This window comes from Chenopodium quinoa, unplaced genomic scaffold (assembly GCF_001683475.1).
Source record: "Chenopodium quinoa cultivar QQ74 unplaced genomic scaffold, ASM168347v1, whole genome shotgun sequence".
NCBI lineage: Eukaryota > Viridiplantae > Streptophyta > Magnoliopsida > Caryophyllales > Amaranthaceae > Chenopodium > Chenopodium quinoa.
Window position 1 is genome coordinate 7,616,092 of NW_018743252.1, and position 21,876 is coordinate 7,637,967.

Sequence of the window (21,876 nt, forward strand, 5' to 3'; positions counted from 1 at the left end):
CTTCCTCTTTTTGCCGGCTGCTTTGGGAGCAGGCGCAGCTTCCTTGAAGTCATCAAGGTCAATAGGCTATTTGTTTTGGCCGGCTGCGGCAGCAGTCGGCTTGACGTCTGAGAGGTAGCACTCCCCAACCGTCTTCTGATCCCCGTTCAGGGAACCCACCGACCCGTCATCCCTCTCAAACTTGATCAACATGAAGGATGGGATGATGACTGCCTTGGACTCGTTGAGGGTAAGACGGCCCAGAATGAGATTGTAGGCGGTCGATTCCTCGACCACCAAGAACTTGAAGACCATGTGTCGTCCTTCCCCCTTCTCTCCTAGCCGGATGGGTAGGTCAATCCTTCCCACCGGATGCACTACTCCTCCCCCAAAGCCGACTAGGGGGTGAGAAGCCTTGTGCATACTGCTAGGCTTGTACTTGAGCATTGCCAAGCACTAATAACTGATCAGGTCAGATGAGCACCTGGTATCGATGAGGATCCGGCCCACTCGTTGGTTGGAAACCTTGCATTTGATGACAATTGGGTCATCATGGGGCCGCCTGACCATACCCTGATCCTTCTCAGAGATGAAGACCTCAGGGAAGGTGTCTTTCGACGCCTGGCCCTCATCCACTAGGTTGGATAGTTTCCAAATGTTATCCTTGGTACCCCGGATGGTAGGACCACCGCTCGCGAAACCGCTTGCTATGGTGAAGATGTGCTCTTCATCAGTGTCAGAGCTCACAGCCGGCTTCTTCGACGGTTGTCCATTGTTGGTTTTGAGGTTACCCTTGGACTTCACCAGGTAGGACTTCAAAGCCCCCTCATCAGCCAGACGGTTCAATAGCCGCCTAAGGCTATAACAACCATTGGTGTCATGGCCGACATCCTCATGGAACTGGCAGTACTTGCTCTTGTCCCGGTTCTTGATGGAACTCTTCATTGCTGCCGGTTTTTCAATTGTTAACCGGTCTTTGATTTCCATGAGGATGGAGGAGCAGTCCTTGTTGAACTCGTACTTAGGGACATACGGCTCCAACTTTCTCTGTTTCTTCTAGGACGGCTGACCAGAGCGATCCGCCACCTAGACTTTTCTTCTTTTCTTGTTCTCTTCCTTTTTGGCCGGCTGAGCAGACCGGCTCTCTTTCTTGTCGGACTTCCTGGGTTCCGACGAGTGCTTGATGGCACATAGCTCTGTCGCCTGTATATAGACTTCGGCTTCCATCAGCGCCTCTTGGAGGGTAGCAACCCTTTTGCGGACCAAGTCGAACTTAAAGGTCGACCCATCCTTCAGACCCTTGAAGAAGTCTCTATATGCAACTTCGTCAGACAGCCCCTGAATCTGTATTCTCATCAGATTGAACCGCCTGACATAGGACCGTAGTCCTTCCTTGTCTCCCTGCTGAATAGCCCCTAGGTCGAGACTTGTCTTTTTGGTAGGGATGTTCATGGAGAAATTGGACGCAAACAGGTTTGCAAGCGTCTTAAAATTGTTGATGCACCTGGCTGGCAGATTGTCAAACCATCGTTGGGCTATGCCCTTCAATGTTGCCAGGAAGCATCGGCACCAGGCGGCATCTTCCAACCCCTGTAGGTACATGAGGTTGTTGTAAGCCATTAGGTGGTCTTCCGGGTTGGTGGTACCGTCGTAGGTACTGACCAACACATTCTTAACCTTGGCCGGCTGAGCCACCTCGGTTATCTCCCTGGAGAACGCCGACGGCTGTTCCCCAAGGTTTAGCACCCGGAGCTGCCAGTCCATAGGCAAGACCTGCTGTGCCGCTGGACTCCCGAAGAGGGTCGGCTGCATGTATGGTGATCCATACGGCATGTATGGTTGTTGGGGCACATACGGAACCGGCTGGATGATATGACATGTCGCGTGATTGACTCCCTTGGTTTGTCTTCGAATGCTTCATTAAAGTATTGCGGGAACTGTTTGGGTAAGTCGACGTTGAGGTCGACTCAGACATTTGCTGACTTCTCTTCTCCTGGATGAACATCCGGGCATCAGAGTAAGTCTTTTTGGACCCATCCGGCTGAACTTGCCGAATAGCCTTCCTTTGCCCTGATTCAGAGAAACGAAGTTTGGAGAGGTCAATCAGGGGCCCATCCGTCCCCTTGGGTTTAGGGTGAGGAGTAGGCACCCGGTTTTTGAGGTGCTTCTTCCCGGAGGGAGAAGGCTTCTTTGTCGACTGACCCTTATTTGAGCCAGTTGACTTATTGATTATGTCTTTGATTTCCCCTTTAAAACTTGTCATGAATTTCATGAGCTCGTCTCTGGTGACGGGGGTTGTGCCCTCCGCCGCCTAGGGTTGCCGAGCAGGCTTGCCGGCTGGATTGCTTGGACCAGCTTTGGCTTCGCCCCGTTCCCTTGTTTCTTTGGAACGGACGCGCCTTGTTCGTAATGACCCGTCTGGGGCCACATAGGTGTCGACATCATAGTCGTCTCCACTATCCTGGTCCGTATGGACTTCAAGCTCGGTCGTAGGCCGTCTTCCCTCACCAGGCGGTATAGTATCTGATGCCATCTCAGAAGTACTCTCTCCACAGACGTCCCCAAATGTTTCGGGGTTTTTGGAGTCCCTCGGGAGAGTTACAATTCTGGGAATGCGCGCCGACCGTCTGTACCTGCAAAACCACGAAACTCCGATTGGGTGGAGTTCCGCCTCCGACGATCAAGTTATTGCGTCTCCGGATGTATAAAAGTGCAGAAAGTAAATGGGTTTTACTATCTGATTTAGAGAGATTTCGCAATTAATATTGCTCGGTTTTTGTGTTTGGTATTTATGAGGATTTCTGAATATGCAATAAATGAGGAGTTTCCTCTATTTATAGCAGATGCAGATCAGCTCCCCCATTAGGGTTTCAATGCCACATGTCATCATCCGATTTGGATCCCATTGGGCCTTTCAAGGTCTGCCACGTGTCAGCTTGCTATTGGGCCACGTGGCATAGGGGGTTTTGTACCCCAAACACTAAGTATGGATGAAAGAAAGAAACTTCACAAATTAAAGTCGTTCAAAAGCAGACGGCAAAATAAAAAGAGTATATTACAAGACCGAACAAACAGGCGGCAGAAACAAAAATTGTTCAACGAAAATAAAAATTAAAGTACAAATAGCTTGATCATGGCAGTTGGAGGACCTGAGCTCTTCATTCAGCTAGCTTCTCATCAGCTTTGGCAGGCTCCTCCTCGGCTAGCTTCTCCTCCCCGATCGGCTTCTTCTCCTCTCTATCATCATCTTCCTCGACCTTAGAGTTAGAGGAAGTCTCAACGAACTCGGGAGGGGGCTTGCCAACAGCCTCAGCCTCCTCCTTGAGTCAAATGGGTTAAGACGGCGAGCGAAGTGCTCCTGATAGTAGGTCGCCTCGCCCTCCTCGACCATCATGGAGAAGGCTTCATAGAAGCGCTCTTCAGATTTTCCTCGGCCTTATGCTCTATGCTGATGGCCTCTTTAGGATCAATCGGTCGAGGAGTCTTTAGTTGCTTAGACAAGTCCTCAATAGACTTGTTTAAGCGGTCAACCTCAAGCCTGAGGGAGTCTACCTCATTCAAGGCCGTCTGAAGAGCCTCTTGGGAAGAGGCCATCTCATTCCTCAGTTTCTCAAAGGCTTCATAGCCCTCCTTCCACTGAGCGGCGCTTGCAACTGCCTCGTCTCTCTACAGCTGTAGTGCCTCCCTGGCCAGCTGCTCTTGCTTGAGAGCATCACCAATCTTGACGATATCCTCATTCTGCTAAACCGACTTCTCTGAAAGACCATTAAGGGCCGCCTGATACCGGATCTCTTACACGGCTAATGTGCCGGTGTTTTCATCGTTTATTCGTTTAATGGTGGCCTAAGCTGCCTTGATCTTCTTGTTCTCTTTGTCCTTCCATTCCAAAAAGGAAGTGAGCTTGAGAAAGATCTGTATTCGGATAGAAACGAGTTAGCAAGAGCAAAACATGAAAATAAACCAAGTATTGGAATGTAAAATAAGCTGAGTGTTGATAAAAGGCATTACCTCGGCGCTACAGTTTATTATGGGGCCAAGGAAGCCCTCATTAATGCCGCGAAACTTGTCTCGTTGCTCTTTAGGTACGGCCCGCTGCATGGCCTCCCTAATAGCCTTCTGATTAGCGCCTGAGAGCAACTGGTCGGGCAGCTTCATATGCATCTCCTTGGTAATGTCTGCGCCAAGTGAGGAAGGGTGTTAGATTGACCAAACAATGTTCACGAAAACATAAGTAAGAAGTGTATGGATGTTCAACATACCGTCCGAGAAAGATGGAGGAGACGGGAGAATGAACGAAGGAGGGGGCAATGGCTGATCCCTTTCCTCTTGATTACGTCCGAGTTACTCTCCGGCCGACTGAGAAGCAGCCTTCTACCACTCAGATTTGTCAACTACCTCGACATGCGGAGTCGAGGTCGAGTTGCCGGTTGTTTTAGCCGGGGACGACTTACCCCCATCATCCATATGGACGGACTCATCGTGGACCACCTTAGTTTGCGGTTCCACGGGCTTGGAGACCCCACTAGGTGACAGCTGGGGTGGCTCTCCTTTAAACTGCTTTGGAGCAGTCTGCAGCTTGACCTTGGCCGCGTTTGAGGAAGACTTAGCCCTTGTGGCCGTTGTTTTCCTAGCTTTGGACGACTGGCCGTCCTTAGAAGCAGAAGTTGGCTGCTTCCTTTTTGCCCAAGGGGTAGGAGTGGCCGCCTGAAAGAAAGAAGACGAATTATAAAAAAAAACGAAACAAGTGTCCGAGAAAAGTTGAGAAGGAACTCCTTCCCAACCTACCAACTCGGCAAACGAAGATAAAAGATGGTGTCCGAGTGAAATCAGATAGGATACCCTTCCCAACATATCAACTCGGCTTAATAGCAAAATGAACTGCGTCCGAGTGAAATAAGGAAGAATTCTCTCTCAAACATATCATCTCGGCGAAAAAAAAAAACAACTATCAGTACCTTCCTAGCCTGTTCGTGCTGTTGCTGGCGGAGTTTATACTGCATCAAGTCCATCTCGGACATGTCAGTCTCCCCCTTCTGTTCCGGATCCTGCATTTCAAGAGCTACATCAGAAGAACAAAAAGAGAAGAAAAAGTGTTAGAATATTTTCGGAAGGTCAAAAGCATTCGAACGGCTAAGTCATAAGGTTCAACCTTGGGGGTTGTTCCGGTATAGGCCACAAGGCGACATGAATACCGGGATTTAAGCCAATCGGCCAAAGGTATCCAGCTGGACGGCACGATCACCGTCTTCTCATCCTTGACTACCTTCTTAACCTTAAAGTAGTCTGGCTGAAAGTAGTTGTCACGGTGGATGGGTGGCTTTGAGGGTCGGTGCTGACCGTGACCGAGTTGAATTGGGCTGGCATTAAACAGATTCATCCGCAAGTTGAATGCCTTTTTGATGTGGTAGAATCGATGCTTCCAGTCTTGCCACTTGGACGGCCGGTTCAGAACCACCATATACTCTTTTTGGGTGCTTAAGATGAACCAACTGTCTGTCCCGGCATCCAGGCAGACCATTGAATGCATCTCACAAAAAAACTGGGACGTCTAGGTTGAAGCCTTCCTGAAGGCACGTCACCAGATAGCCAAAAATATTTACCCAGTTGTTCGGCACTAGTTGGAAGATAGCAATGTTGTATTCGTCCAGAAGTGCCTGGACGAACGAGTGCAAGGAGAAGTGAAGGCCCACTTCCAAGGCGGCGAGATAGACATTAAAACATTTCTTGCGCTGCCTCTTGCTCTCCCAAGCGGCCACTGAGTAAGAGCGGGTGAGCGCCACAATTTCGTAGCCTTCTCCCAGGTGGAGGAACTTCTTACACTTTTCAAAGTTCAGATGCAAAAAGGTCAAAGCGACCTCACCAACCATACAGGCATACAGGTCCTTAAAATTATCAGCGTTGGGCTCGGCTGCCTGATCGACGTCCGGGTTCTCAGCCTCTCCCTCGGCAGCTTGGGGAGCCGCTCCAAATTCAAAGGACAACATAGTGTCCAATTTAGTAGCTTCGCCCGAGCTCCCTCTCTTGGAGCCCTGACCGCCTTTAGTGACAATGGTGCCTTCAGGCACCAAGGGTCTCTTGCCCTTATCTTGTTTTCCTTCAGCGTTCGCTAGATTTCCAGAAGAAGCTAAAGAGCGCTGCGAGGGGGCAGGTCGGCAGGCTCAGCAATGTGAATGCCAGTTCTAGGCCTGGCCGACCTGGTAGTTTGGATTGAGGATTGTTGAGGATTTTGGACAAACGCCCCAGCGTCCGCCTGAAAAGAGGAAGGATGCCTTCCGGCAGATGGCAGCTCAAACGGCATCAAGATCGAGCTGGTATATTGTGAGAGGCGTGGTTCTGGATTTTGCGCGGAAACCTCCCTGGAAGAAGAAGTGCCTTGCTGATTTTGGCGCTCAGAAAAGGAGGTCGTCACTTCTATCACGGAGCATGCACTACCATTAACAGTGGTTATGTTCGTGTCCTCCCCGTCCGTGTTGCTCGAATCGTAGGGGACAGGGGGTCCACCATACTTCTATCATGGTTTCTAGGGACATCTCGCTCGTACGTTTGTCTTGTACGCGCCATTTTCGAATGCAGGGACAGAGAAGAGTAGGTGGGGGTGAGTTGGTATGCACTAGAAATGGACCCACTCCATAGAGAGGAGGACTCGCCCCTGTCCACTCTAGACTCCTCAGTCCCAGGCGAACGAGCAACCTCACGAGGAGAAACGGACAAAATCGAGTGTTGTGCCAGTTCGTGTTTAAATAATATAACAAGTATAGAAAAAAGGAAGAAGTAAAGAAGAGCATACGGTTACCTCTATACCTGTAGAAAACCTTGAAAGTCTTTAAAGATCTTGAGGGTTGACCGGAAAACTCAAAAACTCGACCGAAAAACTCAAGAACGCGGCGAAGCTCTCAAAGATTAGGGAAAAAACACCACTTTCTCTCTCTAAAAGCTATGACTTCTTTCTAGAAAACGCAAAGTTTCAAAGAGACAAAATGAATTCAAACAAGTCTTATATATAGGCAAAATTATGAGGGCAAAATGGTAAAACCAATTTTCCCACCCAGAAGCTCAAACGGTAACTTTTGAAAAGTTTAACCTAGAAGCTAGAACCGTTAAAAAACCGCTCCGTCGTTTAAGACGGGAAGATGTACGGCCACCCTAACGGCGTATCAAAATAGATGGCCACGTCAGCAGAATTCGAACTGGCATTCCGGAAAATACGGAGGACAACCCGTCCGCCTGATTTTAAGACTCAAGTCCACTAATGAAATTAGGCGGACCGATCAAGCCAGCTAGCCCAAAGGAAAATTCCCATGAATGGACGGACGGTATTGTCCGTCTCCTATTAATGATAATGCTCCATCAGCCCGACATTCGGACGATATTGGACGAATAAAGATCAGAGGAGGAGGCCCGTATGGTACGAGTCATTCCCTCTGAGGGGCAAATGTTTAGGGTAAAAAATACTCCAACACGTGGTCCAATTCCATAGTAACACGTGGTACTGTCCGTCTCCTATTAATGATAATGCTCCATCTTCTGGATTTTCACCGACTTGTTTATTCATCTTTACTATAGTTGAATTTTGTCTACTTAGACTTTGTGTTCTAAGACTCATACTTCTCTGCATTTTAGGTTTTGTAGTTATCCCAATATGAAGCAATCCTGATTCATCAATTAACAACTTACTTGACCTATTTTTTACCGCAAGATTCATGGAGTATTCTTCCTAAGTTTTTTCAATTTCTATTTCATTGGGTTTTACCTTTCTAGAGATAATCTTCTTCTTAGGATCTCCTCTTTGCTCATATTTCTGAGCATCTACTATTTATTTCTTGAAAGATGAATCTATAGTGTTAACCAACTTATAGACTACCTTCCATCTTAATTGTATAGGTCGAGTTCCTTTATGCACATTTACTCCATCATTTAATAACTTGATTGCCAGAAACCTTGAAGCATATGAATCTTCTAAACTCACATAATATCTAGGTTCACATATATAACTTACCGTTCCTTACCGTTCCTTGACTCAAGCTACATGTAATACCAGTAATAATATGTTCATAGAACTCTTTATGTCTAACATCACAAACAAAACTTAAGCATTTAACATTTTTACCAACATCTTGTAAAGGAGTTATGTAAACTTGTATTGCACCAATACAAATATAACTATAATTCCCTTTTTCTTTATGGTTCTTAATTTTTTTTTATTTAGCAGTTTGACTTTTACACTATTCGTGTATTTGACTATAACTAGCTTTCATGATTTATACTTAATCAAAAATGTAGTCACGTGGGATCTTGTAAGATTCGTCTCGATTTATATCATTTTAATATCAAATGTTTATTATTTTTACATATTGTTAATTAAAGATATTAACAATTGAAATCATGTATTGACAAGCGTGTAAAGAGACGTGCTGCAACTATAAAAAATAAAAAAAATAAAAAAATAAAAAAATATCATTTTTATCATTTATCTTTTTTCACATATTTTACTTTTACACGGGAATTGCTATGCCCCAAACATCTTTAGTTCTAAAAGACTCTAATGGGGATAATATATTATTAAAGCAAATACTCCCTCAATTTTGTTTTATGCGACAGTTTGAATGAACACGATTGCCGATATACAAAGTTGACAATTGATATCTTTAATTTTGCATTAGTATAATTTTTAAGATGTTGATATATGAAATAATTGAAAATATACATTTTCATTATAGGCGTATGATCATTACGCTTCGACCAATTCAGCAACATATTGTTGGGTTTAAGTCTAATTTAATTGAATGTGAAAAGAGTTCTTTGTCTGGATCTATGTATAATTCAAGAGATTAATTTAAAACATAAAATTTACACCAAAGATTATACCCTCAAAGCGTACTTGTTAGTACGGACGAAGCCTAAGAACTGCAAGTGCAATCTATACTATCGATTAGCCCACCCACACGATCATATTGTTGGGTGCATTTTGGGTTTGACTCGAATCAAATCCAAGATGCAACCAAAAAGATATAAAGCTTGTCATAATCTGAATCAAACTTGACCCAATCCGACCTAAATCCGGCTTTACATGATTAGATTTGTATTTGACCTGAAACTTAACATGATCCATACCCGAATTGAGTAATAATATAAAGTCGTTTTGTTTTTGGAATATCACTAAAAATCATTTTATTCTCGACAATTTTACGTTTAGAGTAAACCCGCCGTATATAAATTCCCAGAAGCTCAGCAAGGTTCAAAATCCATTCTGCTATCGATCCTGTAGACTAGCAGAAACTTAAGAGCTCATCAATGGAAGAAGAAGCAACAACAATGGATTTCTCACTTCTCACTGACGCAATTGCTTCCAAATCCTACGACAAAATCGCTGATATCTGCGACAATTTGATGCTTCAGGTATGCTTCTCCCTCTCTTTCTCCTCACAATTTCCCAACAAAAACCTCCGAATTTCATCAATTCATCCCTATTTTGTCGTAGGTTTCAGCAGAAGGTGTTAACTTCCAGAACGACTGGCCTTACGCAATTCATCTATTAGGGCACATTTATGCTGGGGACATGTTAGTTTATTCGTCAAATCTGGGTTCAAAGGTTTGAATTTTGTATTTGATAAACCCTAATTTTTGGTTAGTTTTTTATGTTAACAGTAATAGCGCGAGGTTTGTTTGGAAATCTATGCCATTGGCGATTAAAGAGAATCAGCCTGAGGTGATTGCTGTTTGGGGAATTGGTCAGAAGCTTTGGACTAGGGATTATGCTGGTGTTTATGAAGCTATTCGTTCTTTCGATTGGAGCCCTCAAATTCAACCCATTGTCGCTGCGTTTTCGGGTTAATCTTTTACTTGCCCTAAATTTAAGCTTTTTTTTTTTTAATAGTGTACTGCTGAATTATATATTTTTGGGATGATGATTGAGTATTGTTTATCAATGTTATGATTTAGTAATATGTGGACTTTGCCATTGGCTGCCGTAAATCAATTTTTGCCTAGGGCCTGAAATTGGTTATAATTTGAGTTATTGAAAAACCACCTATCCACTATTCTCACGGGATACACCGGATTGAGTTAAGGAGGATGAGTGCTGTTGTTGTTGTTTTTGTTGGTGGTGGTGCTATAGTTGTATTGTATGTTTAGAAGTATTGAATATGAATGGACTTTCTATGGACGTAGTCTTAGAGTTAGAATCCATGAAAACTATCTGGTCTAAGTATTTTATTTATGAATGAGTATGAATGGTGAAGAGGCCACTTCTTAGAAGAGACATGGAGTTCTGCTTCTTTGTCATTTGTTTATGATTTGTTACAAAGTCTGCCAGTCTGGCTTTGTAGATTAACATACATTGTATTTTGAAATTTTTTAGTTTTGCTCTAACAGCAGCTATTATTGTCAAGCGCGCTGAGTTTTGTACATACTTTAATTATAGCTATTATTATGAAAGTTGAATCTTATGGAATAAAGAAAATGCTAATAGCAGATGTTATTTGTACAATACTTTAATTATGGTTATAACTTATAAATACTTAGGGAGTAAACTTACATTTGCGGTTTTTAAGGTTATTTTTATTATTTTAAATGCACACATCTTTGTAAAATACTTTAATAATGGTTATAAATATTTAGGAAGTAAACTTACATTTGTGGTTTTTAAGGTTCATTTTATAATTTTAAATGCACACATCTTTGTAAAATACTTTAATAATGGTTATAAATATTTAGGGAGTAAACTTACATTTGTGGTTTTTAAGGTTCATTTTATAATTTTAAATGCACACATCTAAGTCATTCTTAAAGTTTTCTAGGGCTCTAAGCCAGTAGCCACCCAACATATAGGATACCTATGACTTGAATTTTCATTTGGGAATGACTGACATGTGGTATCTTTTGTGTAATTTTTTAATTTATTTTTGCTGTTCCTTATTTCCTGATTCTTTTTTTTTTTGTTTTCTGGATTTCCTTTCTCCTTTCCATCTCCAAATCTTCTCACTGATGCAAGACAACTATGAAGGGGATAAAGGCATGCATGCATCTGTTTTGTGAGAGAAAGAAAAAAGTAAGAGTGGGGACTATGAGATGAAAGAAAAAAAATATTAACAATGTAATAGTTCGCCGAAAAAATGAAAGTGTAACGCCTACAAAAATGGTTGATTAGGGCAAGTAACACTTAACAAAACGGATGGAGTATGTACAGATATAAATGAAGGAACTGTAATTATCTGCAGATGAAAAACAGAGGAAGTATAATTATCTGCAGATGAAATAGAGAAAGTATGTAACATGGAGTTTTGGTGATGATGGCGATGGTGGAGTGGTGCTAGTGAGGGTGGTGGTGGTAATGAGGTTGGCAGTGGTGGGGTACTGGGTGTATGGTTGTGAGGTGGTGGGGTGGTGGTAGTTTAGGGAAAGAGAATGGAAATCACATGGGGTGTTGAATTAGAGTAGAGGAGTTTGGGGCTAAAGAGAGAGTAGGGAGTGAATAAAATGGCCTAACAATAATATAGAAAACCAGCTCTGTTGTTTCTCTTACCCTTTCCTGAATCCCCTGTACCCCAAACACCCTAACTTCCTTTAGCTTATGCTTTTGCACCGTTTGCTTTGATTGTGCATGTGTTCTTGCAATGTACAATTGATGCAACCTATTTTGCCTTTTCAGTTACCCAATCTTAATTAGTTGTTTTTGCAGATAATTATACCAAGAAGATGTTTCAGCTACTTGTTGCTGGCTACTCAACCATTAGTGTTCAAGATACAGCACTGTTTTTGGGAATGAGTGAAGATGATGTGACAAAATGTAAGTGTCTTCGATCTCATAGACTTGCTGATCCATAAATCGGACACAAGGCAAATCATTATTTTCTTTCCTTAGTTATATAGCAATAGCACAATTAACATAAAATTTACTTGAATGATTGCATTGAAGTGGTCTCTTTAACCAAAAGCTCACAGTATTTTTATTTTTTTTTAATTTTTTTTTTAATCAGTAATCTGGTAGAGTATTGTGTTTCATTCTAAAGATTTTAGTCTAATCAGTTCAAAATTTCCAAATATATTTGGTTAATCCTCTGATTGTTTAATCTTCTTGTTTGTGTTAAGAAGCCTGCCATTAATTTTTTTATTGAATATAAACTCTTCACTTGCAAAGCGTATCAAATACACAGTCCCTTTAAACCATAATTTGGATCACTTTAATTTTTTATATCCTACTTTAACTCTTCATAATGATATTTTTTTAAAAAAAAAAAAAAAAAAGATTTTCTAATGATTGTTATAAATTAATAATAAAACTTAAAACTGTAGTCTTTCAAATTCTTAGTCCAAGGATACCTTAAAACTTCTTCAAAGGCCTATTGTTCCTTGATGCTACGATAAGCTATGTATTTGGTTGGTACATGTATATATTTAAAGCCTTTAAGGTTGCTGTCTTCCAAAGTCTAGTCTACTCAAAAGTTTATTAAGTTAAAGATCTATACTATGCCAAGAAATGACAGGAATTTTGGCTAATTGATTAACAAAAGTATAGATTATATGAAATAAATATTTTTTGGTTTTTTACCCAGACTGCAATGCGTTTTATTTGATAACCTGAAGAACTAGAAGGCCTAAATTACACCATGCTAACCTATTTCTCCAGCATGTACATACGAAGTACTCAAGTACCAAAAAAAAAACATTAATAAAAAAATATAGCAGTTCTAGGTCTCCCAGAATCATTGATAATGAATTTTTCTGCTATGTCAACTCAAATTATTCTTGTTTAAAGAAGAGATCAGCTGCAAACCCTTGGGGTTTTTCATAAAATATTGAGCAATAATTTAGTGATAGCCCCATGTATTGATAATTCCTCGCATGGAACTATGGAAGGCTTTCCTTTTTCACTTTTGCTGATTTGCTGCTCTATAAAGACTAGAGTTTTGCCTCGAGTTTGCTGCCTTCATATAATAGACACGGATCCATTTAATATGGAGCTGAATTTATTCAAACAAATTATCTAATTGACTTTGCATGTGGTTTTTTTTCCCTAAATTGAAGATTTCTTTTTTGCCAACTTACTGATTTAGGAAGGAAACCATTACTGAAGCTACCTATGTCTTCTCCTAGTATTCTGCTCCCTATCCATGAATAGATAACACATGCAGCCTTGATTTGCTTGATTTCCTTTTTTAGTGAAGAACAGGCAGAATTTTGATGTCAATTTCTGTCTATATGCTAAATCAGCTTTGTGGCAATGAATAATGTCTTTTACATTATTCACATACACCACTGCCATCAATTATGTGCTTTAGCTAAGATTAAACTGTCATTTACGTTTTTATTAAAATTGTCTCAATATATAGTTTTCAAATATCAACTTTTTATATCTTATTGATATCATTGGTCAAATTTTTTACATTGGCATATTTACATTTGTAGGAAAGGTAGTTTACATTTGTTTATCTCTGACATGGTTCTTTCGTTTTTATAATATAGATGTTTTGGTAGAGGGTTGGAGCTTGGACTCTGCTGCCAGAATGTTCACTGTGAAGAAGCAATCTGTAACTACAGAGCAGAAATTAGATCCCAGTAAATTGCAGCGCCTGACAGAATATGTTTTCCACCTTGAACATTAGCTGATAAAATCTGGTAGAGCTCCGCCCACCCCCCCTCCCCCCTTCTCCCTTCCCCTATCCTACCTACCAGAAAAACGTAAAACTTGTTACAACAGGAAACATAGCATGGGTTGTACTGTAGGCACATTTCGAAGGATCAAACTCGTTTCAACGGGGTGTTGAATCTTGCTCCTCTTCTTATTTTTCTGGTCGTTTGATTAGTGTAAATCTGAAAAATCTTGCCAATCGTCGAATGAAGTTGAAGAAGGATAGGTCATGTTTCATTATTATAATGCCTATTTGATTACTGTGAAGTGCTTTGATCACCTTGTAGAAATCATTCTAAGTTTGATGGCCTATCAAGGGTTACTCCATTATTTATGTACAAGCCCTATGTCTTGAATGGAGTTGCACCTAATCAAGCCATCATTTATGTTTACAAGCTTTGATTAAATAAAAAGAAAAGAAGAATACAAGAAGTTTGGGACCTTGGGGTTTTACTGTTTGCTTGGGCCAAGTACCTTTGAACTTGATCATGGTGAAGAAATTGATTAAAGACATCCATTAGTGATTTCAGAGAGATTAATTAGTTGCGCATAAAGAGTTTTATGTAGCTGATTATTCTAAAAGATTAGAATTTATTGGAAAATTTGACGGGAATAATTCAACTTTTGTATGTTTTTCTAAATCTCATCTTTTGATTATTCTTGAATTTTTTTTCAACCTTTAATACCCATTTGCTTGTAGTAGGTCATCAACTCTTAGTAAAAGGTTGTCTATCAATGTGTCATTACCTTTATTAGTATGATTTTTATCAAATTTAAAATTTAAGTAATCTATTCTCTTAAAGAAAAAAAAACCTCTCATATCTCCATTTCTTCACCAACTAGCTCTCTCCTCCCTTTCATTTCACCACTTGACTATTACCACCTTCACCACCCATCCACTATACATAGCACCACCACCACCACTACCACCACCATGCCTTCGAACACTCAACACCAGCGGCCACAAAAACTCAATACAAGACCTAAATGAACAACCAATTTCACAAACCAGTAGCCACCACACCACCCATCCACTATACGTAGCACCAGTGTCGCATCCAGGATTTTAGAGGTGTTGTGTCACCGTCATCCATCGGCCGCATACCAATCAATAATTAATGATAAACTAGTGCGTGGCCCGAGCGATGCCCCGGGTTGCTAGTTTATACCTCTTTAATTTGATAATTATGTTCGATTGTTTGCATAGTTAGTGTGTGGTTCGGGCGTTGTCTCGGGTGTTATTATTATTATTTTTTTTTACCTCATATGTATTTATTCTCTAATCTTGTGAAAATAAATAATTTATATAACCTCTAATTCATGCTAACATTGAATTACTTATCAACGCAATTTTAATTTCCGGCAAAAATTGAATTACTTAGCAATGCAATTTTAATTACCTATTCTCAATAGTATTTTCAACAACAATTAGTCAATTGCACAATTTATACAATAACTAATCAATGTAAAACCCTCGATTAAAAAAAAAAGTAAAACCCAAATTGTGAATATAACTAATAATCAATACAAAGCAATACATTCAAATAATGATTTATAAACTTTATAAATTGAATTAGAACAATTAAATTAACAACAACATAAAGCTTTAAAGCAATTAACATAAGGAAATAACTCAATAAGGAATTGCTTAGCAAGAACACCCATTATTCATAAAAATGCCCAAATTCAAAATTTAAAAGTAGTGATTTAGGGTTGGTAAATTACATGAGTTTTGTATTGGATGGGTAGTCGATGGAGCCACAGAGCCAATCTTGAAGCCGCCCGGTGGTGGATGTGACCGGAATAGTGAAAACGTTGTGAATTGCCGCTTAAAATCGTGGAGGTTGGATTTTATTTTATTTTTTTTTATATTTTTTTAAAGGGGGAAATATCATAAAGAAGTAAAAAAAAATTAGGAAATAGATTTTAAAACTATCAGACAAAAGTCTGACAAAGTCACTAAGATTCCTTCTTTCAAATTTTTTTTTTAATTAGATTTTTATGGTTTCACGTGAAAAACTAGTTAGGACTTAGGCCTTTAGGACTATAAAAGTAAAATTAGTAGTCTGACTATGCCTATTCACATGTTAAAATTTTAATTTTTTTATAAAAATAATGTTGTATCACGGGACCCACCATGACTACAGGTGGGTTCACCCCTGCTTAGCAAGAACACCCATTATTCATAAAAATGCCCAAATTCAAAATTTAAAATTAGTGATTTAGGGTTGGTAAATTACATGAGTTTTGTATTAGATGGGTAGTCGATAGAGCCGCGGAGCCAATCTTGAAGCCGTCGGGCGGTGGGTGTGGCCGGAATAGTGAAATTGCTATGAATTTGCCACTTGAAATCGTGGAGGCTAGTTATTTTTTTATTATTTTTTTTAATTATCTTAAAGGAGGAAATATCATAAGGAAGTAAAGAAGTAAGAAAAATTAGGAAAGAGATTAAAAACTATCAAACAAAAGTCTGACAAAGTCACAAAGATTCTTTCTTTCAATTTTTTTTTTTAATTAGATTTTTATGATTTCACGTGAAACTACTTAGGACTTAGGCCTTTAGGACTATAGGAGTAAGAGTAGTAATCTGACTATGCCTGTTCACATGTTAATTTTTTTTTTTATATTAAAATAATGTTGTGTCACGGGACCCACCATGACTAAAGGTGGGTCCGCCCCTGCGTAGCACCCTCACAACTCACCCCTCAACCACACCATTGATGTGCGGCCCTTGCGCTCCACCATTTTCGTAGCCACCCATCGTACAACTCCCACCACACAAAGTCACTACCAACACCATTAGCAAAATTGAGCAATTTAATGTACTTTTGAATAGAAGATAGTGTATTGGTGACAACCAATGCATTAAGGGGATGTGTTTTTAACATCCAATTTCACTAGTTAGTCACCAAAAATAGATTTTCAGTAATCTAACTAAATGGGCATCACCTTTACCCTTTGCAACTTTTCATCATAATAATCCTTTTACTACTACTACTACTACGTGTTAGTGTTTCAAATCTAATTCCAAATTAATTACAATTGTTCATCACCTTTACCCTTTGCAACTTTTCATTTTTGATACTTCAAGCAGTTTCTAAGTACTGAAAAGTTCAAGAGTGAGTCTTGAACTCCAACAAGATGATAACACCATAAACGCCTTACATCACCTTTTCTTCCAATATTCATCTTGATATGAATGTTAGAAATTATCTTTTAAACAATTGCCAATATTCATACCAAAGATAAGTTTAAATTCATACTGTTACCAAACAACATACTCTAAAATCAGTAAAAGTTCATTTTCGTAAAAAGAACAGGGGGAATTACACCTTACACGAGTGGGCCTTGGTTTAAAGATTTATGCCGATCATTTCTTAAATAAACACCTTAGAATTCTCATACTTGTGTCAAATCTAGCTTCAATATGTAAGAAAAGTAGTGACAAGACTGGTAAGTGTGGTAACAGATCTTTGTCACAGGGCATAAATCATCCACAACATAAGGGTAACACTGTAACAGTATCCAAAGTCATCGCAACTGCAATAATTACCTAAAGAGTAAGCAAGCTACGATAACACAATTTCAACACAATTCTAACGGACTTTGAAAACTATGGAGCCCTAAGGAAACCAAACAAAAATCAACGTAAACCAGTAAAGTCTCCAATTCAACTACTCCAGAGAACTCAATTGTGTATTGCCATCATCTTCTTCACATTTGGTCGGCTCATCAACTCTCTCATTCTCATCAAGGCCAAGGACATCATCCATCATGTCGTCCTCACCAACATTTATATCTTCAACCTCCTCTTCATCTTCATTGTTGGCATTAGGGGCCCATGTTCCAGCCTATGCATTTCCAACTCTTTGTCCATGGTTCCCTGCAAGTTCGCATCATTGTTTGCTTGTCTTGAGTTTCTTGTAGTCATCAACCTATCGAGATCCTTTTCAACATTAGAAATATACTGCTCATGGATTTCTTTCTAATAGGCAGAAAGCTCTTCTCTCCTGGCAGTCTTCCATTCCAAGAATGCCTGCAGTTCAATGACGCATATGAAAGGAGTTTTAGCTACCCTGTCCGTAGACTATGTACTTTGGTATGGAATCAAATAATAGCTTAGGCTACCAACTTGGAATGGTGACAAATATAAACCTATACTGGGCCCTCTAAAATAGACTTCCTTGAATAACAAATTCAATTGGCAAATACGACAAAATATGAATATTTTCTAATTTCCACTCGCTCTTTTATTTTCAAAAAAAATAGGATTTTCAGCTTCCTATACATAATACAATATAGTTTAAAAAATCACCTGTTCTTTCTTTTTTTCACTTAACTCCGCATCCTCTTCCATTGACTTAGCAAACATGTAATAGATTTGTGGCTCTGTCTTTGTCCTGAGACCATAAAAAAAGAAAAATATTTTCTAATCAGCCATAATAACTGGAAAATTGACCTAAATTAATACCTAATATCACATGCCAAACCAGGTAAAAATCAAGTCATCTTGTTGCTTGAACGGAATGCACATGAATTGAAACTTATCTTTGGCTCAATAAAATTGCAAATATGGATACTTTTTGGACCTAGAGTAAAATTAACCTGCAGCAGAATAGAAAATTGTTAAATGAATGAAAATTTAAATAAATTCGATACTCAAAAATTTCCTTGAAGCTAATACATAAAGGTACTTTCTCCGTCCCTATTTAAAGCCCATTTCTCATGTATACCATTAACTTATTTTTTACATTCACATTAAATCAATAAAACTCCCTAATACTTTCCCTAGAAATAAACTATTTTACACTTCTTTGTATATTCAGCTTTAATTGTCAACACTCCTCAATAATTCGTCCCAAAAACTGTGTGCCCTATTGGGCTTTTATTTAAGGAAGGAGTGGTACCTTAAAAAATTTGTAAGCTTCTTATGATGCTCGCTCCATTGAAGAAACAACCATTTCAGTTTTTTCTCTTCGGCCTTGGCAGCTACACGAGCTCTAAGTACCTAACAAAATTAACATCATAAGACATACATGATGTGGCTGGGTCAGACAACAAATAAGAAGAGTAAAAAGCACTACAATCTCCAACACACAAGAAGGGTTCATAGATAGCATACTAAATCACGCTTCTTGTTTTCAGCCATTCGCTCACGCTCTTGTTGCCGCAGCTTCTCACTTTCTTCACATGCTTTTTGCTCAGCCTAGTAGGATCAAATTCCTCTGTCAGCAAGAAATTACTATCAAAGTCTAGCAAGATCTACACATTTTTTGGACCTCCGCACCAAAGTTCAATGTTAAATGTTATGATATGAAATGCAAACCATTGACATAAAACTCAACAACCAAATAGCTGATCACAACATTGATTGTTTGTTCAGCTTTGCTCGATACATAAAAAGATAAATAAATGACCACTACTTAAATTATGCATCAAGGATAGAATTTGTGCCAAATAACGAAATGATAGAACTGGAACTAGCAAGACATTCCATGTCTTCTAACAGTGAAGAACCTTGGGAAAGATGTACTCAGTTTTTGCAAGGAGCTTGATTTTCGCATGTATGCATCTGTCCCTGATAGTTGCATGTCTTCCTTCTTAAATTTCTGAAGCAAAGATATAATAGAGTTTTAAAAAAATTAAAGAAAAAAATTCAAACTTTCTGCGAAGAGCAGAACTGATAATAATCACCAAAAGAAAAAGAACAAAAAAAAAAAGAAAAAAAAAAAAGAAACCCACCACAATTATAAGCTTGTAATGGACTGATACAACAGATTTTGAAACGTGTAGGGAAAGAAGTAACAAATTACGGATGTTTAACCAATAAAGTATCAAGTAAAATCTGATTTAAAGAATTAGTCAGTAAGAGCAAACACACCCCTTTTTATCGATAAAAAAGAATTTCTATATGTGAGCAGATGCAGAATTTACAAGAACAGAGTAAAATTAAAGTACCCAAAACAACCAAAAAAAATTTCCCCCATTCTTTTATGTTCTACTCAGTCACTATTGATAAATTAAGAAAATATTAAAAATGTGAGGGATCACGGAGAGGTTAAACGAGGTAGAGGGAGACCGAAAATGACTTGGTTGGAAGGAGTGAGGAAGGATATGAAGCATATTAGCATATGGATTTGCATGAGAATTTATGAGGTATTTGATCGTAAGGGATGGAGGAAGAAGATTTTGTGGATGAGTATACGGAATAATCACTTTTGGTTCATGTAGCCGACCCCACTTATGGGATTAAGACTTTAATTGATTGATTGATTAAAAAATGAGAGTGAGTATAAGATAAAGTAGGATAGAGTAAGAGAAGAATGTAAATAAGTGGGTTTATGTAAGAATAAAGTAAATAAAGTAAGAGAGAATAAAAATGTGTATTTATTGTGGGGTTGAAGGGGTAAAATGGTTTTAAAAAAAAAAAGGTATACTAAAAATAAAATAAAGCAAAGTGAATAAAACAAAAAAAAAAAGGTCTAAAATGGAAAGTCAGCAGAATAAAAAAATAGGGAGAGAGTAGAATATAGCAATTATCATTGAATTCCCTCACTATGTACCTACAGAGTACTCAAAGTCCATGTCGTAGCCCACAAAGAAGCAAACTAAGCTATTCTATCAGTTTAGGGGAAGATATGTACATTTCGTTAAAATCAGAGGCACCACAAATTAGCTAAAAATGCATTACACCACCACATCTTCACTGCCCTACTAACACCCACAAAGCAAACTTGTAGTAAACACAAAGTAAACCTGGTACCCTCGCTCCACCTGGTTTTATCAATACATATAAATGAATAAGGCCCTAAGTCTTTCAGCATTATAACAAATTATTGAAAATCAAATCATTCAAGAATCCATTTAAAAAAAGCCCTCCCATCACAGAACCCCTTTTAAGGTAAAATATACAATAAATGCAACAACATATTCCCCATGAGAATAATGCGTAACCAACTTCCTAATACTACCTCCATTTCATATTAATTGCAACAAAGGGGTATGATTTGTGAGACATAAAAAATTTCCTTTGTTGCATTTAATATGAAATGGAGGTAGTATGTAATCTAAGATGTGAAGTGCATACTCCCCCCTTCAACATATAGGCTCCGTTTGCTTTTATGGAAAACACCTTTCATGGAAAATCATCATTTAAAGAAAACAATTTTCAATGAAAAAAATGATTCTGGAAAGTATTTTCCATTGTTTGTTTGATAATAGGAACCTTATGGAGAATAAGGAAAACAGGAGTAAAGGGAGAGAAAGGATAGAGAGGAGAAAATTGAGAAGTGAGGATTAAGGACTAAGGAGGAAACTGTGTCATACTTCTCTACAAAGGAAATGTCTTTCCTTCTCTAAAAAGTAAATTTTCACCTATGGGAAAATTTCTTTCTACCCTTTAACAAAACAAACAAAGGAAAATAGAGAAATGAAGGAAAATCATTTTCCATGAAAATGTATTACCCAAACAAATGGAGCCATAATTTTTTTCTAGGTTTGTGCACACATATTAAAGTTTTTGTAGGGCATGGGTGGGTAGGTTTGGTAGATAGTGGGGAAAGAAGAATATAAAATCTGAGTTAAAGAAAGTTAGTGGTTGATAAGGCCCACATAACATGGGATATGGAGAGCGTGTGAGAGAAAGAGAGTTATTGCAGGGAGGGCAGTTCCATGTCACATAGGTTTAGTAGATTAAGTTTCAAAGTTATAGGGAAGATTTTATGAGGGCATCCCAAAAAGGAATGCAAGAAGACTATTAAAACTCACAAATCAAGTTGAGTTATCCTAAAAGTGTACCATGATAACTAATTCACTATGTTGGCAAAGAAATTCACCACGACCAAAAATCACCATGAGTGTCATAAGAAAAATCTACTTGTGCCCATCAAAGGATATAGTGATACTTGGCACAAGGAGAGTATGGTCATTCTTCTTGTATAGAAAAGGCTACGCTATAACTAAAGGATGCCAGATTTCAGCATTTACAGAATACTACCAAGTACCTATACAAAGAAACCTATATTACAATAATTTTGGAATTTTATTATGATTAGTTGTAGCAAAAAAAAGTTCTTGACCAGGCAGAATTCAGTATCACCTCTACAAGGTTTTAATCATAATATAGTTAAATGTTGCTAATGGACTAATGGTATCAACACCAAGACACACTCCGCCTGCCAATTGTGATAAAAAACATTAAGTCACTATTACAGTTACAAGACTACTGGGAAGCTTCAATTATGATACTAAATGAACAACCCACATATAGT

The 21,876-nt window shown here is 38.9% G+C and overlaps 1 protein-coding gene and 1 pseudogene across 1 annotated transcript; one reads left to right on the forward strand and one right to left on the reverse strand.

The window, feature by feature from the left end:
* Positions 1-9,132: 9,132 nt before the first annotated feature.
* On the forward strand, positions 9,133-13,873 carry LOC110735147 (COP9 signalosome complex subunit 8-like). The gene is made up of 5 exons (XM_021915306.1): positions 9,133-9,375; positions 9,458-9,537; positions 9,625-9,806; positions 11,657-11,764; positions 13,441-13,873. Exons 1-5 carry the CDS (start codon positions 9,271-9,273, stop codon positions 13,578-13,580), a joined length of 615 nt encoding a protein of 204 aa, XP_021770998.1. The 5' UTR covers positions 9,133-9,270; the 3' UTR covers positions 13,581-13,873.
* A 3,081-nt stretch (positions 13,874-16,954) lies between these two features.
* Positions 16,955-20,583, reverse strand: LOC110734921 (annotated as a pseudogene).
* Positions 20,584-21,876: the final 1,293 nt, after the last annotated feature.